The sequence below is a fragment of the Gymnoscopelus microlampas genome (assembly GCF_963454915.1).
Source record: "Gymnoscopelus microlampas genome assembly, chromosome: 8".
Classification (NCBI taxonomy): domain Eukaryota; kingdom Metazoa; phylum Chordata; class Actinopteri; order Myctophiformes; family Myctophidae; genus Gymnoscopelus; species Gymnoscopelus microlampas.
Genome location: NC_139945.1, coordinates 43,344,619 through 43,368,375, shown reverse-complemented (window position 1 = coordinate 43,368,375; position 23,757 = coordinate 43,344,619). Strand labels below are relative to the sequence as shown.

Sequence of the window (23,757 nt, the reverse complement as noted above, 5' to 3'; positions counted from 1 at the left end):
GCGAGTGAATCTGGTGGCTGAAGGTTTCCAGGCAGTTACCTGGTATTGTGACGTTTTTGCGTCGCCTCCTCCATATAGTTTGTGGGTTATTTTACTGCATTCATTTTATGCGTCCTCCTAACTGCTAAATGTGCCACTCTTCAGCCTTGCAGCACCCGAAGCAATGACAGTTGTAGTTTATAAACGGGACCTATTCAACTGATTAAGGATCTAACACGAAATCCAAGGTATGTTAATGATTGGGTATCGCAAGGAATGCGACGTAGGGGGACCATGCATCTGTGTGGACTGTACAGTACTGTTGTGTTAGCCAGTTAGCATGCCTGCCTGAGCAGCAGTAGCCATGGATACACGACGGTGTTCTGTCATGACCGCCATGGATGAACTTCAACTTGGTGTTTGCACTTTCTCCATTTACATCTACATAAACGTTCAGATTTAAAATAGAAAGTGCTTATCCAATGGCCACGGATGTTGCAATTCTGTACGGGCCATCAGAAGTGCCTGTATCTTCCGAATTGTTAAAAAAAAAAAACGTTTAATCTGATCGGTGGCCATTTTCTCATAGAGTTATAATTTATCAGAGTGCAATACACCTTCTAACCGATAGGGTTACGTAGTTGAAAGCACAAGGTGAAAATACGAAGAAAGTGGCCACCAGTCGGATTAAAATGCTTTTCATTAAACAATACGGACGATACGGGTATTTCTGTGGGGCCGTACACAATTGCAACATCCGTGGCCATAGGGTAAGCACTTTATATTTGGAATCAGAACGTTTATGTAGAAGATGTACGGGTCGTAATTGGAAAAAGTGCAAACACCAGGTAGAAGTTTATCCATGACTGTCATGATAAGACAGTCATGTATCAGGGCTAGAGCAGCAGCATCCCTGCCCAGAACTGCACTGTGGCTCACTTGAGTTCCCTGGCCTGATGTATCCTCGCGCTACGTTGTAAACTAGCCTATTTTTGCTAAACAAATTGTTACGTGAGAAATATCAGTGTTGCGTATCATGTCGATGTCGTCATGTTGCAGGATTCGGAATAAAGTGCATTGATGTTATCACTGGCGAATACTTCCTTCCAGCTACATCTGCAGTAATGATATGAAATCAATAGGGATAGAGGCCAAATACTGCATGGTAACGCTCTGGCCCTTCATTCATAATTCAGATTTGTAATCACTGGTAGGCTAAATTAATTCAATTGAAATGAATTGAATTGTGTATGTTGTAACAAACATAGGCTACTTTCTACATAGTTTTGGTATTACTTAAATGTAATAGAACAGAACATTGACTTGTGACTTTGCATTTAATAAAATAATTGGTGCATTGAACAAAAATAAATTGGCCACCTTATCATGCACAATGCATCTTATAGGAATGATGTGACTGAGAAGAGACTATTCCTCAGTGTAAGTAACCACTGATCATATCAACAGACCCTGTTGTCATGTCTGACTTCATTGAAAGTGAGGCTGAGGAATCAGAGGAGGAATTATTTGAAAGGTCTGGTGGTGAGCAGAAAACATCAAAGAAACACAGAGAGGACAATGATGGTAAGATCAGCCTATGGGTAATCTGTAAATTACATTTGGTTACATTTGACATTATAGTATCTCAAGGCAATACTGGCCTCATGACTGGTCTGTGCTGACGGTAAGATGTTGAGAAACTTAATTTTTCAGATGATGAAGAGGAGGAAGAAAACGCAGAGGATCAAGATGAGCATGGAAACCTTCGCGGTCTTATTGATGATGGCTTAGACAGAGATGGAGATGGTGATGAAGAGGCAGATGAAGGCAAGCGGGATGAAGAAGGAGAAAGTGACTCTGGGGAGGAAATTGGGCACCGCAAACGGAAACGAAGTATGCAGCTCCTCGTTCCGTGGTCCCATTTCATGTGCATTCTGGCATTACTATTATTTAATTTCATTATTTTCATGTATTACATGTATTATACATTTTTATATGTTTGCAGATTATGATGACCGCTTGGATGATGATGATATTGATCTCATTGAAGAGAACCTGGGAGTAAAAGTGAAAAGGGTAAATGTCAGAGGCCGTGTGTTGTATATAAATGACAGTGACACATTCTTCTCCATTTTCTACCATATTATCTCACGTTCTCATTTTCTTTCCTGTGGCCAGCAAAAGTTCAGACGGTTACGAGACATGTCTGACGATGACGATGAGGAAGGAGACAATGACGTGCGTGAGGCTCACGAGAAGGACATGATAGCGGATGAGATTTTCATGGGTGCGAGTGGCCTAGATGATGGAGAGCCAGCAGTCAATGTTCCTTTACATCCGAGGGATGACGAGGAAGAGGAGGACGAAGAGTCTGGTAGGAAGACGGTCCTTACTATAAATACTTTTTTGACTGGTTACGTTCATTGTTAACTTACATCAGTGGTTCTCAGCGGGGACTCCCAAGGGTCCTTGAGGGGGTTTCATGGGGTCCCCGGCAGAATTAGTTAACATAGCATTAAAATCTGTTTAACCACTTTAACCTTATTTTATACTTTGGCTATTTGAAAATAGCTCTTATGAGCTTGTAGATTGGCTATTTATTTTTTATAAATAAAAAACATCACATGGATGCAAAATATATATATATATCATATAAGGGTCCGCGGCCAAATGCATGCCTTAAAAATGTTTGAGAACCACTGCCTTGCCTTACATAATATCTTATTTAATGAATCCTCAGACATTGATGACTTCATTGTGGATGACGACGGGCAGCCTTTGAAGAAACCCAAATGGAGGAAGAAATTGCCGGGCTACACGGACGCGTAAGTGATTCAGACGGGAAAGCCCACCTGCTGATTCATTTGAAAACAGATACCTGTATTGTGCAATTAACACTAATCATCAAGGTCATTTCCACAGAGCTCTCCAGGAGGCCCAAGAGATATTTGGAGGTGATTTCGACTTTGCAGACTTTGACACAGAGGCCTATGATGACGGAGAGGACGAGGAGGAGGATGCAGAAGATGAGTCATGGGACCGGCCTAAGAAGCAGGCTAAAAAGAGGGTGGGCCGTCGCAGCATCTTTGAGATCTACGAGCCCAGCGAACTGGAGAGCAGTCACATGACAGACCAGGACAACGAGATCCGCTCCACAGATATGCCTGAGAGGTTCCAGGTGTGACTGAGGACTTGAACTACTTCCTAACATTGTAGAGAATTGAGTTGTTTTTTAGCCATATAAAAATGTGTGGAAACATTTTGGGTACAGTATGTTAAGCCAATTATAGTGTGCTTTTGTTAGATTTAAGCAGTCAAACATCTGTCAAACATCTGTATCTTTGTTGTTTGTAGTTGCGCTCCCTCCCTGTGAAGCCTGCAGAGGATGATGAGCTGGAGGAAGAGGCTGAATGGATCTACAGGAATGCCTTCTCCACTCCCACCATTTCTATGCAGGTAAATCTACAGTCTAGGTATGAACCTTCACATTGATCTGTCAATATAGCAGACTGGTTGGCTTTCGTTCACTCATCTGTCATGACTTGCTTTGAACTCAGGAGAACACAGATTATTTGGAAAGAGGCCCTGCTACTAATTTCAGCCGAAAAGGTCCCTGCATGATTCAGAAGATCAAAGAGGCTCTGAATTTCATGAGGAACCAGCATTTTGAGGTATTTATTCTTTGGGAGTGTGCTTGAAACAAAACCACGGAGCTTAGGATTTAGGATTCTGTATTATTGTCTGAAAATGCCAAAGGACTAAAGTTACATTTGAATAATTATTAATGTCTTCCTAGGTTCCATTCATAGCATTCTACAGGAAAGAGTATGTGGAGCCAGAGCTCAATATTAATGACCTGTGGAAGGTGTGGCAATGGGATGAGAAGGTGATTGATGGAATATATACAGTACCTTTAGACTATTGCACTTACAGTGCTTTAATGACATGTAATTGTCTATTCACAATTTCAGTCACATATCTAACTTAAACATAGATCATTCTCCCATTTTAGATTGAATTTGTTTTTAAAATTTCAAAGTGATTAAAACATTACAGAACTTACCTAAATAATTGAGTCAACATCACTGCATGATTACTTACTCATGGATGTTTGATTTTTTTTGTAAATCAATTACTGTTCAACTAGATGTTTTACAATCTATCCGTGCATTATAATAGATTAAAATGCAAAGATAACAAAACATAACATAAAAATAAGCTCACAATTGATATTTGGTGTGTTGGATCTCAAGCAAGGTTCAAGTTTTTGCAAGTTGATCCTTATTCCGTACTGAATTTAGTCCAATGGCTTCCTTGAAAATCAAACAAACTGCATTATGCTTTGGAAAATGGTCAGCAGTAATGTGAAGTATTCAGTGAGTTGTCAATGGACTGAAAATGCCAGACCACTGGAATGGTGCTTTAACCCCAGTGTAACTGTCTTTGCAGTGGACTCAGCTGAGGACCCGTAAACAAAACCTGACCCGCCTCTTCCAGAGGATGCAGGCCTACCAGTTTGAGCAGATCTCAGCAGACCCAGATAAACCACTTTCTGATGGTATCCGCCCACTAGACACTCCAGATCTAGAAAGGTATAGCCTTATACAAATTATTCAAAAACAGGTGCAATAATCCAATTAGTCTGTTATTCACGCATGGCTGTTTTACCAGAGTTTAAATGTCTTATGTTTCTGAACTTTCCATTCTTACAGGTTGAAGGATGTCCAGTCTGGTGAAGAACTGGGTGATGTCTACAACCACTTCCTGCTATATTATGGTCGAGACATACCAAAGATGCAAAATGTGGCCAAATTGAGCCAGAAGAAGTCTAAAAAGATTAAAGAAGTGGATGAAGATGGTAGGTTCAAGTTCTTGTACGTGAATCTTGTGCTTTATTATTGTTCTTTGAAAGAAAAACCTCTGTATCATGTGTTACATTCACAGGAGAGCAAGAACCAAATGATGAGGAGCAAGAGGAAGAGGAAGAGGAAAAGCAGGTTAAAGGGCCTGACCTGAAGCTGGCGTCTCGTAGGGACATGTACAGTATCTGCCAGAGTGCTGGGCTGGGTTAGTGCCTTACCAGTAATGCCCACTAGATGTCATTGTATTGAAACATAATCAGGCGCTGGCAGCAAAAGGCATTATGATGTCCCACCATTTTCCATGCAGTTTCTCGCATAAAATGAAATCATTACTTATCGTGAAAATTCAGAAAACACCAAACCTATAATATACAATGAAATAACTTGTAAATGAGTTCGTTCTTGGCAATTAATCTGGAGAAAATTATTTAGGGCCTTATTTAGGGCCTGGTGTACAGTATTCGTCGGTGTCCAGCCGGGACCAGCTAACTCCATTTTCATTTTTTTTTTTTTTTCATAAATCGACGCTATTGAACACCCTTCACATCTGTGTAAAAAATCTAAACATTTGAACCAATGAAAAGTACTAAAAGGCGCCTCAGACGAAAACTCCCAACTCCATTGGATCCTCAAACTGTCCGTCAAAAACAAACAACTCCCCCCTCTCCTCTACACAGTGCTACAGCACAGCATTAGCAGTGCGCGGTGCGCAGTGAACACGTGAACAGACTCCCCGTAGTCTGTTAAAACTATGCAGTGTACCTGTTTATCAAACAGCACTGACGCTAATGTTATGAAAACAAGTAATTATATTTCTAAAATCTATGAAGTGTTTAATGAGGAGAGCATTGTGATAAGAAGAAAGACGTTCATAGCATTTCTGTCGCGCTAGTGTGACTTCATTGTGGATGACCTGTTTATTGTTGTAGGCCTATATAATAAGTGTCATGAAGCATCAGGGCATTCATTCACACGTTGTTGTGATGCATTGTGAGCTTGGAGATCCATTGTTAGCTTTTGGGAATCTGTACCCTTTTGAAACCTCTCTCAGCAGCGAGTGGAGCTACTGTTGTTTGGACACCTAACTCCATTTCAGCTTGATTTCTGCTCGTCTGAAACTTCTAACTCCACTCACGCTGGGTAAAGTGTTGATTTACCCGCGATTTGGGTAAAGTGTTGATAATATAATGACACATGCAAGTATCTCACAATATATACAGTCACTATACCAACTTTGACGAGGTAGTATTGCTTTGTTTTAAAAATATAAGGTTTTCTTCATTTTCTGAAAAACGTATATTTTGTTTTTTCGTTTCCTGAACAATGAGCGTTTTGGAGTTAGCAGTTTCGGGCTGGACAGCAGAGATATATGACATAGTATCTTTGATCTGGTCTCATCAGATGGCCTGGCAAAGAAGTTTGGTCTGACTCCAGAACAGTTTGGAGAGAACCTGCGTGACAGCTACCAGCGTCATGAGACCGAACAGTTTCCTGCTGAGCCTCTGGAGCTTGCCAAGGAATATATATGCAGGTAAGTTAGGCATTGCTGGTGTTAACTTATTGCATTCAAGCTTACATTTAACTGACCAGCTCATCTGTCTGTTGTTGCCCAGTCAGTTCAGTACAGCGGAAGCAGTGCTGGAAGGTACGCGTTACATGGTTGCTATGCAACTTGCCCGGGAGCCCCTGGTCAGACATGTGTTAAGGCAGACATTCCAAGAGAGAGCCAAGATCAACACCAAACCTACCAAGAAAGGCAAAAAGGTACACTTGAAGAATTAATCATTGTTTTAATCAAGTAATCTAGGTTAGGTTTAACATATGACATAACAAATACAACAATAAAAGGACACACTATGTTCATCCAATACGGATGTGTTTACAATAGTCATCTGCTATATAAAGTTAAAGTTGTGCTGCGGGGACGATGTCTTTCTGCAGTGGGCGCGCAGATATGCCCATATATGAACTGAACATTTTCAATGCAAAAACCAGGGCATCGATGGGCAGGCGCACAGATATGCCAATTATGGATATGCACAGATATGCATTGTTAGGCAACGGTTTCTGTTGTGTCTGATGTCCCCCACAGTTGATTATGCCCAAATATGGAAAGAGAGAGACAGAGACCTCTGGAACCTCTTTGTTTTTTATTTCTTTCTTTTTTCTTTTAAAAAAACATGACCCCCTCACACATTAGAAGTCGTGAGAGAAACAATATCAGTCATGAGAACCAGGGACATGTGTTTTCAAAGAGTCTAACATGGTTAAAATGGAGTTTGAAATGTAATCCCTTTAATCCAATTTTAATATAGGACTGTTCTTAAATATATAATTAAGTTGACTATACCTTACAGCTTTGAAGAAAGTGTTGTAAAAGAGTCATTATTTACATTTACCATGTTTGCAGCATTGCTGGGGCATGTTGAAGCAGAGAGATGACTTTAAGCTCAACTGTTTTCTATATCTTTACAACAAAGTAAAACAAAACCCGGACTCAACATTTTAACAACATTAAGCGCCGCATTTGTTTGTCTTACAGGATGTAGATGAGGCCCATTATGGCTACTCATTCAAGTACCTAAAGAACAAGCCAGTGAAGGAACTGAATGGAGACCAGTTTCTCAGGATGTGTCAGGCAGAGGAGGAGGGACTGCTCACCATCAACATCTGTATTGATCTGTTGGGAGTGAAAGGGTAAGCATTTCTTTCAGTACACATCTATGTCTTAACGTACTTGGACCAGTGTTATGCTTGAAACCCACCAGGCGCACAAGCATGAGTGTGTGGACACCGCTTTTTTTCCGCTCCCATGTTAATGAATGACTGGCCGCTTACAGACGCATACGATGGTGCACGTGACATTTTTTTTCCTGCTCCGGGCGTTTCATTCTCATTGAAACATATTGACCAGACGTCCCGCTTTGGCCAGTTTTGGCGAGAACAGTCGCGCACACCCTCCGTGCACAATAAAGCATGTGAGCGGTGCTTTTTTTGTGAGTTCCCAGCGTTACACAGCCTTCGAACTATAACCTAAGAAGTAGGACAAGCTCTGATCTTTCTCACTGTTAGGTGACGATGTTTCGGGGACTGACTATTACATGTCACAGACTAATCTAACTTCTTGGTTCTTATAAAGCCTCATTAAAATGTTGCCATATATTCCCAAGTTATAAAGATAACTGAATACTTGTGTACATCTTATTTTTATTAGTTGATAGGAAGATATTCAACAACTTATTAGATATTGAGCAGTGGATGAATACCATTTTCGCTCTTGATGTAAAACTGTTGTGTTAAACTGACGTACTGAACCATTCATGTATGCTTATTGGGCAGGTATGGTGACCAGACTTACTTTGAGGAGATCAAGCAGTTTTATTACAGAGACGAGTTCAGTCACCAAGTCCAGGAGTGGAATCGCCAACGCACCTTGGCCATTGAGCGTTCTCTTAAGCAGTTCCTCTACCCACAGATGGCTAAAGAACTAAAAAACAAGCTGATTGCAGAGGCAAAAGAAAACATTATCAAGGTATGCGCACGTTCTCCGATGGACCAGCACCACGTTCCATAACCAACACAGCCAACATTTCTTCTACTACAACATACAGTACATACATACAAACAAAGACAAAACTGAAGGTGATCATGTAAAATATAACGTCAATGTATAATATCAAAAGCAATCTTTCTTTCTTTGACATCCCATTGTTATCCCAGGTATTGATAACCATCTTTCTTATTTTGGCACTGACTTTCCAAAGCAGGCGGCTCAGAGCATTGATGTATATTGAGCCCACAGTTTTGTGATAGTGGTTGCCACTCCTCAGGCCTGCAGCAGGAAGCTGTATAACTGGCTGAAGGTGGCGCCCTATCGTCCTGATCAGCAAGTAGAGGAGGAGGAGGAGGAGGAACTGGTGGCCGAGGCCCAGGGCAAGGGCTTTCGTGTACTGGGAGTAGCCTTTTCAGCCAGCAGGTAGGTCAATGACCATATTGACAGTCACAGTGGCCATTTAGCTTTTACGTCATGCACCTTTCTGGCTTTAGAGTCTATTTATCCCTGTAGCAGTGCGTGACAGTTTGCCCCATCTATCTCTTTCTCCTCAGGGACACCCCGGTGTTTTGCGCCCTAGTGAACGGTGACGGAGAGATGGGGGATTTCCTGAGGCTTCCCTATTTTCTTAAAAGGAGAAATGCATGGAGAGAAGAAGAAAGAGACCGGAAGGTGAAACCCTTTGTATTTAATTCAGGTGCAGGTTTCATCAATCCAATGGTTTTCAAACATTTTATGCCCAAGTCACACCAATGGGCAAGTCAAAATCTCAAGGCACACCTGTATTCATAGCAGATCTACACTCAAATATATTTTTTGGTGTGTAGAATTTACCTCTGTATTGGGAAATGAGTGTACACAAAGTACTGATATAGTAAATAAAAAAATGTTTTTTGTATAGTTGTATTCGTCGGTGTCCAGGACGAACCAGCTAACTCCATTTTCATCTTCTTTTTTTTTCATAAATCAACGCTATTGAACACCCTTCACATCTGTGTAAAAAATCTAAACATTTGAACCAATGAAAAGTATTAAAAAGCGCCTCAGACGAAAACTCCCAACTCCATTGGATCCTCAAACTGTCCGTCAAAAACAAACAACTCCCCCCTCTCCTCTACACAGTGCTACAGCACAGCATTAGCAGTGCGCGTTGCGCAGTGAACGAGGAGGAGGAACACGTAAACAGACTCCCCGTAGTCTGTTAAAACTATGCAGTGTACCTGTTTATCAAACAGCACTGACGCTAATGTTATGAAAACAAGTAATTATATTTCTAAAATCTATCAAGTGTTTAATGAGGAGAGCATTGTGATAAGAAGAAAGACGTTCATAGCATTTCTGTCGCGCTAGTGTTCTACTACCTCTTAGCAGAAGTTATTGTAATATTTAAAGTCCTGTTTATTGTTGTAGGCCTATATAATAAGTGTCATGAAGCATCAGGGCATTAATTCACACGTTGTTGTGATGCATTGTGAGCTTGGAGATCCATTGTTAGCTTTTGGGAATCTGTACCCTTTTGAAACCTCTCTCTCAGCAGTGAGTGGAGCTACTGTTGTTTGGACACCTAACTCCATTTCAGCTTGATTTCTGCTCGTCTGAAACTTCTAACTCCACTCGCGCTGGGTAAAGTGTTGATTTCCCCGCGATTTGGGTAAAGTGTTGATAATATAATGACACATGCAAGTATCTCACAGTACTGTATATACAGTCACTATACCAACTTTGATGCGGTAGTATTGCTTTGTTTTAAAAATATAAGGTTTTCTTCATTTTCTGAAAAACGTATATTCTGTTTTTTCGTTTCCTGAACAATGAGCGTTTTGGAGTTAGCAGTTTCGCGCTGTACAGCAGAGATATATTACAATAATAATTTGTGATTGTCACAAAATCCCAACCAACGCACACCTGGACTAGTCACACCAGTTTGGGATCCACTGAATTAATCCTAGGGCTGGCATTGTTACCAATAAGCACTCTAATTCTGTGCAACAATATGTTATTACTGTAGCTCCACGATATTGACACTCTGAAAAAGTTCCTGAGCTCCAAGAAGCCTCACATCATTGCTGTTTCCGGAGAAAACAGGTTAGTCACTCATTTTCCCCTTTATACTCAATTATCTGAATCATTTGTAGATATGATCCAATTTACTGTATGTGTTTGTTTGTTTTGTTTTTGTTTATATATCCCTTCCCCCTTTTGTGCCATGGAAACAAAGAAATCTTCATTCAAATATAAATTTGAAAACAAAAAAATATATTTTAATTAGCACAAATGCTATCATATAGATTATTGAAACAACAGATAAACATTGGCCACTGGCACATCAGCTCAGTGGCCTTGTTGTTAAAGTGTCCGCCCTGAGCTTGGGAGGTCGAGTTCCATCCCCAGCCGGGTCATACCAAAGACTATAAAAATGGGTCCCGATGCCTCCCTGCTTGGCACTCAGGATTGGTTTGAGGGTAAGTCCCTGCGACATACTAGCGTCATGTCCAGGGATGTACATCAAGCTGCCTCACGCTACAGAAACATGCCACATGGCTCGGCAAGGCTTATTTACTTACTTACTGGCATTGGTCATCGTATTTGCCGATATGGTGAACAAGGCGAGTAACGGTCGATTAATTGGTGCATCCCTCATCACTTTTTTTAAGAAACCTGCAGAAATGACTGTCCTTTTTCTTGTGTACGCAGGGACGCCTTGATGGTCATTGATGACATAAAGCGCACAGTCGGTGAGCTGGAGCAGGAGGCATCTTTTCCGTCCATCTCTGTGGAACTGGTTGATAATGAGCTCGCCATCCTCTACATGAACAGCAAGAAATCAGAGGTCATCTGCACATCTAAGATTTCTAAACCTCCCTTTACTCCAAAACATTCTCTCACTTTGTATTTTGGGGGTTTCTAGCTCTCTGTTCTCTGTCTTTTTGTTTCATGACTCTATGTGTAATTAAATAGTCTCTTTAGCATATCTGTCTGCAGCACTGACCACTCTTTAACTTTCTCACTCTCTTAATATTTATATTTTAGTTTCATTGTACCTATGCTTATACACTGTACAGGCAGATTTCCGGGATTACCCTCCTCTCCTGAGACAAGCTGTGTCTGTAGCCAGGAAGATTCAGGATCCTCTGGTGGAGTTTGCGCAAGTGTGTAGCAGTGATGAGGACATCCTCTGTCTGAAACTGCACCCCCTTCAGGTACAGTAATGACATCTGACTCAGACCATAACCGTAGCAATTGTCATTTTGATGAAATTCAACCAATAATTCTGTTCTTCAAGCTATTACTTAATGTGGTATAAACCAGATTCGTACAAATCATCAGATGTTCTTAGAAGAAGAACAGCAATTGATGAACAGTGATTATTGAGAACACTGGTTTGATCATTTACACATTGTGATGGAAACTATATGCTTTGCTGTGCTTATGCCGAACTGTAATATTAATGTTGTGATATTAATAATTTGTCGTAGTATGCATGCAGCGGAACATCAATCCCAGACGTGGGAACATATTGCTGACACATGCATGGTCATACCGTTGCTGTCTTGCAGAAACCTTATATCTCCATATTTAATATTTTTATACTTTTTCGTAAATGAATTAACTGTTTTATTCTTCGTTGTATGACAGTGTCACACAAACGTTTTCTCACCCTGGCATACTTGAAGAATAAGTACAGGGCAAGGTCGGAGACTGCCCTTTGCCACCACGAATAGACAAGAAGAAATCCATACCCCCCTGACACAACAGTGGTCCCCAGGTTGATTCTTAGTCAGGATGTTGGTCCCTGGTTCACAATCAGTTGAAACCCCCTGGTCTACAGGATCATGTGGTGAAGGAGGACCTGCTGAGTGCTCTGCAATGTGAATTCATCAACCGGGTCAACGAGGTGGGAGTAGACGTGAACCGGGCTCTGGCCCACCCATACACCCAGAGTCTGGTCCAGTACATCTGTGGACTGGGTGCTAGAAAAGGAACCCATCTTTTAAAGGTAAGGCAGCATTTGCAGTTGGTTTACCTACATTTCTTTTTGCCCTGCTTTCAATGTGTTGTGAAAGTGTAAACTTGCAGCACCTGTTGTTATTCACTAACTGATTTTCAGATCCTGAAGCAGAACAACACTCGTTTGGAAAATCGTACTCAGTTGGTCACCATGTGTCACATGGGTCCCAAAATCTTTATCAACTGTGCCGGATTCATTAAGATTGATACAGCGTCTTTGGGGGACAGGTCAGGCATAGACTGTTGAATCATGTGCAGATATAGTGCATGAACAAATGCTACACAGGATTGAGGATTCAGACGCACCAACATTAAAAACTTGAAAAACAACAACCACATGGAAATAATTACTACTTAATATTGACGTGACAGTCCAGTCTTAAGATGTCATGAATTGCACTTGCATTGTTGCTGAAGTATTGGGTAATTGTCTTAGAGAATCTCATTAGCATCTCTTTCTGCAGCACTGACTCCTACATTGAGGTTCTGGATGGCTCACGGGTTCACCCAGAGACCTATGAGTGGGCACGCAAGATGGCTGTGGATGCTTTAGAGTATGACGAGTCAGCAGAGGATGCCAACCCTGCAGGAGCTCTGGAAGAAATCCTGGAAAATCCAGAGCGGCTGAAAGACCTGGACTTGGATGCTTTCGCAGAAGAATTGGAAAGGCAGGTCTGTAAGACATAAGTAGTAGCCTTTTATTAGCTCAAATATATCACACTTTTTTTTCTTTGCCTTGCCTTGCCTCATCCAGTCTTTGTCTGAGCCAACTAGACTACCGTAATGCACTGTTCTCCAGCCTCGTAATCCTGGAAAAGAGAACACATAACTCTTGAGTTTGAGATTGAGTTTAACATTTTAGTGACTATCTCTGAACTTTTAATCTCACCATGAACCTTCACACTGCCTGAGATCATCCTCAGACAAAGCCTTTCTTGAATTTCCGAGGTTGAGGCTCTAGAAGGAAATTCTCTTAACAATGAAGGGTTAGATTAGATGTCTTTATTATCCACAAGGGAAAATTGTTTTGCTCAGGGTTGTAGTACTCGAGTCCGGTCTCGGACTCTAGTCTTGTCTCGAGTCCGCATTTTAATTTACTTTGTCTCGTCTCGGTCTGGCCCATAATTTGACTCGGTCTTGACTCGGTCTTGGACTAAGGGACTCGGGACTCTTCCCCACCGAGACCACTCGAGTCCAAGTGCAATACAATGCAATCATTTTAGTGTGTCCCTCCCAATACACTTTGGATGAACAGCGCAAGATTTCCAGGTTGATTTCTTTATTGTGTGTTGTAGCCTGTATGATTATTTTAATAAATAATGTTCTAAAAAAAAATTGACAGCAAAACAAAACATCGATACTGTCGTCGGCTTGTCTGGAGATGTGCGCTAATCAATACAATTCTTTGTTGTGCCAAATCTTGCGTAAATACGCACAGGGAAACTTACCCATTCTGCTTTTCATCTTACGGTCCGGTCCGTACAAGCCCCCATCAGTGTTTAATTTGTGCAATGAATCAGGACCAATGCTTGTTTACTTTTCATTGATGAATTACTTGATAATGTGTGAAAATGGTTTAATGCAGCACACAGCCCATAAAGCCTTCCGGATGAAAAGCTTTACCGTTTATGTCAGTTCCTTATGCCAGATTCAAAGCAGCATCACTGACGTTCGTTTTTCTGAGCAAAGCTGAACACATTTTCAAGTCAGGTTAAAGTAAACGTTTGACTTCCGGTTGGTGGACTTAAAAATAAGACAACATTTTAATATAATTCAAAATAAGAGCAACATTGATTTGTAGTTGTTTTTTGAAGAATTCTTAGTTGTCACACTGTTGCTACACTTAAATATAAAACAAGTAAACCCATAGTTCGGAAAATGTGTCAATCTGGTGCAATAAGGAAATATAAACTTTTCAAGATGTTAAATTATGTCCTGAGAACCCCATGAAGTTATACATAGGTCTGTCTATCTTCTTCATTTTGCTCTCAAAGTGCACCAGAGAGATACATTTAACTAACAAATGCAAAGTTTTTTCCCGGGATGATACCCACTGACCACAACAGATTAGATTAGATTCCTTGCCAGCCGGACCATTTGCTGCATGTCACTTCCCTATAGTCTATACTTCCCTCCTCGGACTTGGTCTTGACTTGGACTCGCGTTGTGTGGACTCGACTACAACCCTAACAATGACTATGTTTAATAGGGCTATGGAAACAAGGGTATTACTCTGTATGACATCCGGGCTGAACTGAGCTGCAGATATAAAGATCTGAGGTCCAACTACAGAAGTCCTAACACAGAAGAGATCTTCAACTTGGTCACGAAGGAGACACCAGAGACATTCTACATTGGTGATTATAATGCACACAAACTCACAGACTCAACTGATCTCTGACAGCAAACGTAGTTTTGAATCCGACATTGTGATGTGAATCTCAGAATCGAGTGGTGATGGTCAATAATGAATATAAACGTCCCAGCCATATTGACATAAATAGTAGGGTCATATTACATCCTGTACAGGTCAGAATCAGAACCAGCTTCATGTCACATCACAGGTTTATAGGTGTAAACAAGTGTGTGAAATACTTCATTCATAGTTTTCATGAAGTGAGGAAAAATAGAGATAGAAGTAGACAAGGAAAAACAAGGATAGAAACAGGTCAAACTAGAAAAATGTGCTCCTTGGAGCACATTCTTCTGATTCGCTAAGTCAATCTTAGCCAATCAGGATGAAATAGTGAGGCCAATGTGAAGTTTCACTGCAATCGGACGCTGCGTTTATGATTACAGTCATGTTGTTCAAATGAGCCACTCCTGCAAGATGCCAATCTCAACCAATGGAATATGAAAAATTTGACAGATCCGTCTCGATCACGTGACTATAGAGATAATGTCTTCTGATTTGCATGATGTTTGGAGAAAATAATATAAAAATATAAAACCAGTATATCATTTTTTTTTTTTTTTTTTTTTGCAGAAATCGATTTTGTCTGATTGGCCAAGATTGGCTTCCAAAGTTTGTCAGGGTGGCCGTTTTGCTAAAAATGCCACATATCATGAATGCAGCGAGCGATTGTTGGGAAATATATGTTTTTCCCTGGATTCCTTGGATCATGACGCTTCTTAGGCCCTGTTTGTGCCAGATAAACTTTTCTTCAAAACACGCTTTTTGCTACTACTCCTACAGATTTTGTCCAAAACGCACTCAAATATAGTTTGATTTTTCATATCCCATTCCAAGTGGCTATGACCGAAGTTTGCAGGCCCTGGGTTGGCAACCTGGCCTGGCGGAGACTTGTGCTCAGAGGAGCACACTTTTCTAGTTAAGGCTCTGTTCCCTGTGCACATGCACAAGACCAGCTCCCTGACTCAATTTGACTTGAATGGAACAGAGCCGAATTAGTGTCACCAGTACAGGATGTAACATTACACATTACATTTTTGCCAATATGGCTGTCGTGAAAAGATCTATTGCTCCCTCTAGGTAAACTGATTACCAGCGTGGTGACAGGCATTGCTCATCGGCGTCCGCAGGGAGAGAGTTATGACCAAGCTATAAGGAATGATGAGACGGGTCTGTGGCAGTGCCCTTTCTGTCATCAGGACAACTTCCCTGAACTCAGCGAGGTAGAGATCTCACTGTTGTACTTAGTGGGGTTCTTCATTACTGTATGGACAAGTACTGAAAATGCAACAGTGCTGGCATGATGGGGACGTTTACTATTTTCATGTTAATGTTTGTAACAATCGTAGTAGCTGTTACTCTCCATGCAAGTTATTCTTTATCTTCCTTCCAGGTGTGGAACCATTTCGACAGTGGCTCTTGTCCCGGGCAAGCTATAGGCGTGCGCTGTCGCTTGGACAATGGAGTCAATGGCTTTGTCCCCACAAAGTTCCTCAGTGACAAAGTGGTGAAGCACCCTGAGGAAAGGGTCAAGGTTGTGAAATGTTTTTGTTTTTTTAAACGTTGTTTATTGAGTATTAGGTTTTTTGACATACTCACAGGTTATATAGGCATGGACATGGAGTATATAAACAAGGTGTCTCAAAATAGCCAAGAAAATGAATGGATAGATTAGATAGAGACTAGATAGATAAATATGAAGAGTGAGAAAGAAAAAAAAGAAATAAGGTACAAACAGAGAAGCAAAAACCCAAAAAATTAACAACAACAAACAAACAAAAGTGCCTAACCTTCATGGGTTTATAAAGCCAACTCTCCACCGCACCATTATCGGCCTGACTCGGCCGCAGAAGGTGTTGGAAAGCGTCTCCTGCCGACAACCTGTTAGATAAGTAAATTAATAATGAAACTACAATCATGGTTTTACTTATTCACACAGATGCTGGATTTTAGAGGATCTTTATAGCTGATGCAGAATTTTAAATAGAGATTTTACACCAAACACCCACTCGTTCTAGGCAAACAGCAAAAAGCTAATTTATGGGCAAGAGACAGGAGCGTAATTTCTTACGTTGTGTGCAACACAACAGTTTGATAGTTTGACCAGGCTTTGTCCAATAGAGACTACCACCAATACAGTATTATGCTTCTATGTCACTTGATTGTAATATGTGTGCTCAATATTGTAGGTTGGCATGACTGTGCACTGTAGAATCATGAAGATTGACATAGAGAAGCTCAGCGTAGACCTGACCTGTCGGACATCAGACCTGTCAGACAAGAACAATGACTGGAAGCTTCCCAAAGACACTTACTATGACTTTGATAATGAGAGTGAAGACGTGAAGAAAGAGGAAGAGGCAAAGATGAAACAGCACAGAACAAGTTTGTATCCCTTTGCTTTCCCCCGTCTTCACACACCTGTGGCGTGATGAATAAATTATATGAAAATGTGTTGGTGAGTATTTATCATTCAACTATTCATATAGCTGATGCATAATTCATACCCTTTGATGCTTTTGCTCAACCTCATTGAGAATAAAATACAATAAAAACATTGTGTTCTGTGTGGATATACTCATGACACAAACACATTTTTTTTAAATATATAAGCATGAAAAACGCCCCCGGTGTGTAAAGACCTTACACCCTTACTTGACCAACAAAATGAAGAATACTGTACTATAATTTATGTTGCTTAAATATTGGCCTTGCTTCTCTCTCTCTCTGTAGCCTACATAAAGAGAGTAATCGCCCACCCGTCCTTCCATAACATCAACTTTAAGCAGGCGGAGAAGATGATGGAGTCCATGGATCAGGGAGACCTGATAATCAGACCAAGCAGCAAGGGGGAGAACCACCTAACAGTCACCTGGAAGGTAGCTGAAGGAATCTACCAGCACATTGATGTGCGGGAGGAGGGCAAGGAGAATGCCTTTAGCCTGGGTCACACCCTCTGGATCAACAATGAAGTAAGGCTCTGTGACTTGCTAGATGAATGATATACATACGGTATTTACATTAAATATACACTTTTCATTCTAATTTTCATACCCCACCTCTGTTTCCTAAGGAATTTGAAGACCTTGATGAAATCACTGCACGATACGTCCAACCGATGGCTGCATTCGCTCGTGATCTTCTTGGTCACAAATATTTTCAAGAATGCAGTGGTGGTGACAGAAAGGGAGTAATATGTGTATAATATAATTCATTTACAGTTGTATCAGAGCAAAAGCCTATATTTTTTGTGTATAAGAACATGTTATTTTCTCGCTGGTGTGATTGTCAACACCACTTTGGACATTTTTGAAGTATTCTTTAACAATCATCAGCTACTGTTCTTCCTGAATTACAGAAAATGGAAGAGGTCCTGGTGAAAAGCAAGAAGGAGAAGCCTACTTTCATCCCTTACTATGTATCTGCCTGTAGAGAGTTGCCAGGCAAGTTCCTGCTTGGTTACCAGCCCAGAGGAAAGCCAAGGTTAGCTGGAGACGAGACTGCCAAACCAACACCCACCATCTTTGTAATGTTAATGACCACCCATTCATAGCATGCATGCATTTTGTATACATAGTGCAATGCTGCAGAGGCACTTGGCCTAGTTTCTATCTATGCCAGGGCTGGCCGTAGACTGGACTTCCTCACGCCCAAACATAAAATGTGTGTCAGGACAGAAAGGGGGGCATGAAGTGCTTTTTTGTCTGTGCCAGTGCTGCTTGCCAAGAGAAATCGTGAGCATTGGAGACGTACTAAGACCGGACGAGGATTGAACAAACAAATTAACCCTTACATTTCATTACATGTAGCTCTGTAACGTTTTTGGCAGTAGACTTTTTCTCTCTTGGTTTCTACTGAAATGTTGTTTTCATTAGAATTCCTGTCATCCCAGCATGTGCTTCACAAGAGCTTTTCATTCACATGCTTACGCTGTATTTCCTATATTTTACAAACTGTTTAAAAAGGGTGTTCAGAGCAATTGGGATCAAGCACATCTTCAATTTTTGACAAATAAAAAAGAAAACAGCAAATTGTTCAATTGTTAAAAAATATTATACTGTGTGTGTGTGTGTGTGTGTGTGTGTGTGTGTGTGTGTGTGTGTGTGTGTGTGTGTGTGTGTGTGTGTGTGTGTGTGTGTGTGTGTATGAGTAGCACGAGTAACTAGACTGGGGTAGTAAGTACTAGGAGCTGATGGTAGGTGCTGTGCTCTACCTCAGCAATCCATCTCCCACGGGTCTAGCGCATTGAAAAGGGGATAGACACCCTCGTTATCGGCCGATACCGACAATAAGCCATGCCGACCTACTTACTCTTACCTTATATTTATTGTCCCAATAATCATTGAAATAATCTTGTTTGACAGGGTTGAATTTGTGACCATCACGCCTGAAGGCTTCAGATACAGAGCCCAGATTTTTTCCACAGTCAATGGACTCTTCCGCTGGTTTAAGGACCACTACCAGGAACCAGTGCCAGGTCAGAGCCTAGAGAGAAAAAACTCACAACTAAATGAGACTCTGGGCCATTTGAACCTAATGATATATTTCCCTTTGTATTTCACTGATAGGGATCACACCTAGCAGTTGTAGTAGAACACGAACTCCTGCATCCATCAACGCCACACCAGCCAATATCAATATCGCAGGTTTGTTTCCGTCAATCAGTACAATCTGTGTCATAGCATTGAGTTGAATGGATTCTTGAATGAATGAGACACCACCATAGTGCATGGTATTCAGTACCTCATAGTAGGGCGTACTGTGCATTGTGTGTTCCTCTCTCTGTTCTATTCAGACCTGACCAGGGCAGTCAGTGCCCTCCCGCCCAACATGACTTCTCAGATGTTCAGTGCCATTGCTGCAGTGACAGGCCAGGGTCAAAACCCCAACACGACCCCTGCTCAGTGGGCATCCAGCCAATACGCATACAGCGGGGGAAGCACTGGGGGAGGGGGCAGCAGTAGTGCCTACCATGTACGTTCACAACCTTCTTGACTCCTTTGACAGAACTAGTGTAAATTATGCTACACCAGACTTTTAACCCAACTTATCCGTGAATGTGATTTGCATTCGTATAGGTGTTTGCCACTCCTGCCCAGCAGCCTCTTGCTACTCCCCTTATGACGCCCAGTTATTCCTACACCACCCCAAGTCAACCACAGAGCATCACCACCCCACAGTATCCTAGCAGCACCCCTCAGTCCTCACAGGGGCATCGACCTTCCTCCTCCACGCCATCTTCCTCTTCCTCGCGGAACAGGACGCCACAGATACAGCCAAAGTAAGTCACATCAGTGTTTCTGACCAGCCTGCATACAGTTAACCCGTCATTAGCTGCTTGGAAAGAAACGAATTCTTAGTAAACGGAGAACTGGGCCCATATTTATCAAGTATCTCAGAAACACACTAGGGAATAAACCTCCTGAAAGTTTGACTAGGACTTCAAATACTCTTGTATTATGAAGCTTCCTACAAGCACTTTCAGCAAAGAGTAGTTCTCTTTTGAGAATGAATGATATCAAGACACTGACTTGAGAAATGCAACTCATGATGATAGTTGTGCTATGTATTCAACAATTATAGGCTACGTTCAGTTTGATTCAGGAAAACTAATAAAAGGGAATACTGAAAATATCATGACTTGTATGTGTGTAAATAACAAACTCAGTAGCTTTGGCAAAAGAAATCTATTGGCAAAAAATGTACAGCTGCTGATGACTTTTCAAACCTTCCAATAATAAAGGTTAGGGGGCGCCGATGGCCTAGTGGTTAAGGCGCATACCACACTTGCAGCCTAACAGCAAGTCGTGGGTTCGATTCACGAGCCTGTCGACCTTTGCTGCGTGTCACTCCCCGTCTCTCTCCCTGTTTCCTGTCACTCTCCGCTGTACTATACAAATAAAGGCAGAAAAGCTGCAAAAATATCAAAAAAGTGACTTCAAGAGATCATATACAGTACTTTGCATCCATAAACACCTTTTGGTATATCGCTTTCAGTTTATACTTTTAAGTATAAACTGAGTATATATAAGTTTATAACATTTATGACACAAGATAGGAATATTGATAACATTCTCCTACTACTCCTATGCCCAAAAAGAGTGGCGTGATAAATACGAGCCGTGAGCTCTCTTGTTATGTGTTTACTGTTCTGTTCCCAAATCCTCAGAGCGACGTCACATACGGCAGTGGACTGGGGTAAGATGGCAGAGCAGTGGCTCCAGGAGAAGGAGGCAGAGCGCAAGAAGCAGAGGCCCAGCAGGATGACACCGCGACCCTCGCCGAGTCCCATGATTGAGAGCACGCCCATGTCTGTCACCGGAGATGCAACGCCACTGCTTGACGAGATGGATCGCTAGAGTTACACAGTCATCATCATCATAACGTTTATTTCAGCTCGGAGTACAGTTGAGGGGCAGGCCCTCATTTTTCAAGACAGTAAACCAAATAGAACCAAATGGGGTCCATTTAGTTCAATTCAACTACTTTAACGTTGGCATCCCAATTCTGGGAATGTCATTATAGGCAAAAATGTAATTAAAATTTCAAACTAAAACAATTCTAGTAGTAATATTTTGGTGAAGCAGTTGAGTGGTTAAATGGTTATATAAACACTAAGGATTTACTGTGTATCCAACTGTAGCTTGGGCCATTCTGAAGTGACATGGCTCCATCAGTTGTTAGAAGGAGAAATAACATTGGTATATGAGATTGTGTCAGATAAATCATTTTGTGCTGATTACTTTTACACCACCATATCAAACTACCAGTGGGTGCTCAGTCACTTTACCCCCAGTTGCAAGTTTTGAAAAATTACATGAAACGATGTTTTTCATTCATCAAACTTTTTCTATGTCAATATTTATTTGTATTAAAGAGGCACGTTAAAATCTACATGTTAAACAATGTTGTGGACAAAAGCATAACTGTTGTATGTCTAATGGAACAGTGTCCCTGGATGAAATTGCTGTGAATGTAGAAGACATGTTTTCAGTCAGAGCTGTGTTCTTGATAACCAATGCAAATTTGACCGTATTCACAGGGTGGGCATATGCATATGCTTACAGCATAATTGGGAGGTGAGAAACCTCCAAATTAATATAGTGAATTACAGTAGCCTGTGTTGAGAAACAATGATTTGCACAGTGTTGGTTGTGCTGTGGAGTGTGATGAACCACCGTAAAGGTTTCCCTAAAACATCACATCAGCAATGTAGCGTTTAACATAATATCTCATTGTACTGCTATGATACTTAACTGAAATTAAATCTAAAGATGGATGCATCGCACAGGCCTATTTCAGCTGAATAAGCTTAGTTGAATTAAGCTTTGTTAAGCTGTCTCAAATAAGCTAAAATAGAATAGACACTTGTTGATGTGATGTTCCTAGAAAGAAGTTAATGCACTTTTCCTTCTTATCGACACCACAAGCCAAAAGAAAAGTTCTCCCATACTCTACTGACATACAAGTATGTTACCTATTCAAACATATTCTTAATGTATAAATGTCATCCTTTTATGCACCTGTTATTGCACATGGTCTTATACTGAAAATAATATACATGAGCATCATATCCCACTACTTACAACTGATGTTACAGTATGCAACGTATGTTATGCTTGTTGCAGTGCTTGTCATCTTCAACCAGATTTGTTTGTATTCCACATAAAATACAAGGCCCATAGTAACCGCATGTTTTGTTAAAATCAGGCTTTAAGCTTATGATCATCAAATGCATGCAATAAAAACAATTAATGAATTAGACATTTGATGTTGAATTTAAATTAATATTGTCTTTAAGGGTTAAAAAGAAAAGATTTTAGCCTTTTATAAGCCTTATAAGTAAACAGTACTGTACATGTTAGAAGATAGCAGAGGTTATTAATTCATACACAATTGTTACTGTCAATCTAATATAAAAAAATATATAGATATACATTTTTATCTCCTTAGACAGTAACATACATAGTCTACATACATCAACAAAACTTACCATATTTGTCTTTCAGAATGCATTCTGTGTGTCAAGTAATAAAAACTAAATAAAACAACATTGAAAAAAGAACATCTTTCAGTGTCATTGCTATTTTATGAATGAAAACTGTGCAAGCAGCATTGGCTACAGTGGCGTGTGTTTGCACTTGTGTGACCTTCCAATAGAGTGTGATAATCCCAGCCAGCTTTATGTAGAGACATTTTGGAAAGTACAAGCACTTTTGTACTGTATACAGAAAGTACATTTTACAAAGGATTCTGAGCAGACAATCGGTTTTATATTGTTTTCTTTTCCCTAATTGTATTTCAGCATGTGTATCAACTTGGAGAAAGACAACTCATTCAGATTTATAGAATCTAACTGTAGAAAAGAGTCAACCTAGTCAGAAACAGCAACCCTCCCCCTGGCCTATTCCCATTGATTGGCTCCACCCACCTCACCTGTCCTCAATCACTCCTCATTAGAGGCCTGCTATATATACTGCCTGAGTGCCTGTCATTTCAGTTATTGTTTGTCAGCAGCAACTCCTCTGTCCTTGTGTCTCAGTGGGCCTTGGTTATGCGTCATTGAAGTGAGTTCAGTTGATAATTCATGATTATTGGGTTGTGATAAATGTAATCAATGTTACAGTTCACCTGCTTGCCTTGAAAGTGCACATAATGTACTTGGTAGTACTCAATTAAATGCAGCAAATTAACCTAGAGAATATTATGTAATGTTTGGTGTTTAGGCCTACCCATTCCTCTAGAGTGCTACTCATCATTGTCTTAATTGTTGTTTGTTAATGTGTTGTTGAATTGTATGATAATTATGTGTTTCTGTCTTTCTTAGTAAAAACCATAACCGTGAAGCCTCATCACCTCCTTGCCCAATAACAATATGCTCATGTGTGCAACGGAAATAAATGGCTTAAACGGAACCCAGTTGTCAAACATTCTTGCCGATG

General features: G+C 40.8%; 1 protein-coding gene across 1 annotated transcript; it reads left to right on the top strand.

The window, feature by feature from the left end:
• Positions 1-123: 123 nt before the first annotated feature.
• On the top strand, positions 124-22,789 carry LOC311050746 (transcription elongation factor SPT6-like). Its single transcript, XM_084064885.1, has 37 exons — positions 124-227; positions 1,447-1,563; positions 1,693-1,872; positions 1,985-2,055; positions 2,158-2,353; positions 2,720-2,804; positions 2,902-3,157; positions 3,334-3,435; positions 3,537-3,650; positions 3,776-3,865; positions 4,429-4,571; positions 4,692-4,837; positions 4,924-5,046; positions 6,243-6,372; positions 6,455-6,605; positions 7,384-7,538; positions 8,181-8,373; positions 8,672-8,817; positions 8,949-9,066; positions 10,403-10,479; positions 11,089-11,224; positions 11,457-11,594; positions 12,224-12,391; positions 12,503-12,630; positions 12,867-13,074; positions 14,612-14,759; positions 15,896-16,038; positions 16,209-16,349; positions 17,005-17,200; positions 17,549-17,787; positions 17,889-18,002; positions 18,174-18,298; positions 19,180-19,292; positions 19,384-19,461; positions 19,611-19,789; positions 19,894-20,096; positions 20,985-22,789. The coding sequence occupies exons 2-37, from the start codon at positions 1,458-1,460 to the stop codon at positions 21,172-21,174; spliced, it is 5,229 nt and encodes a 1,742-aa protein (XP_083921011.1). The 5' UTR covers positions 124-227; positions 1,447-1,457; the 3' UTR covers positions 21,175-22,789.
• Positions 22,790-23,757: the final 968 nt, after the last annotated feature.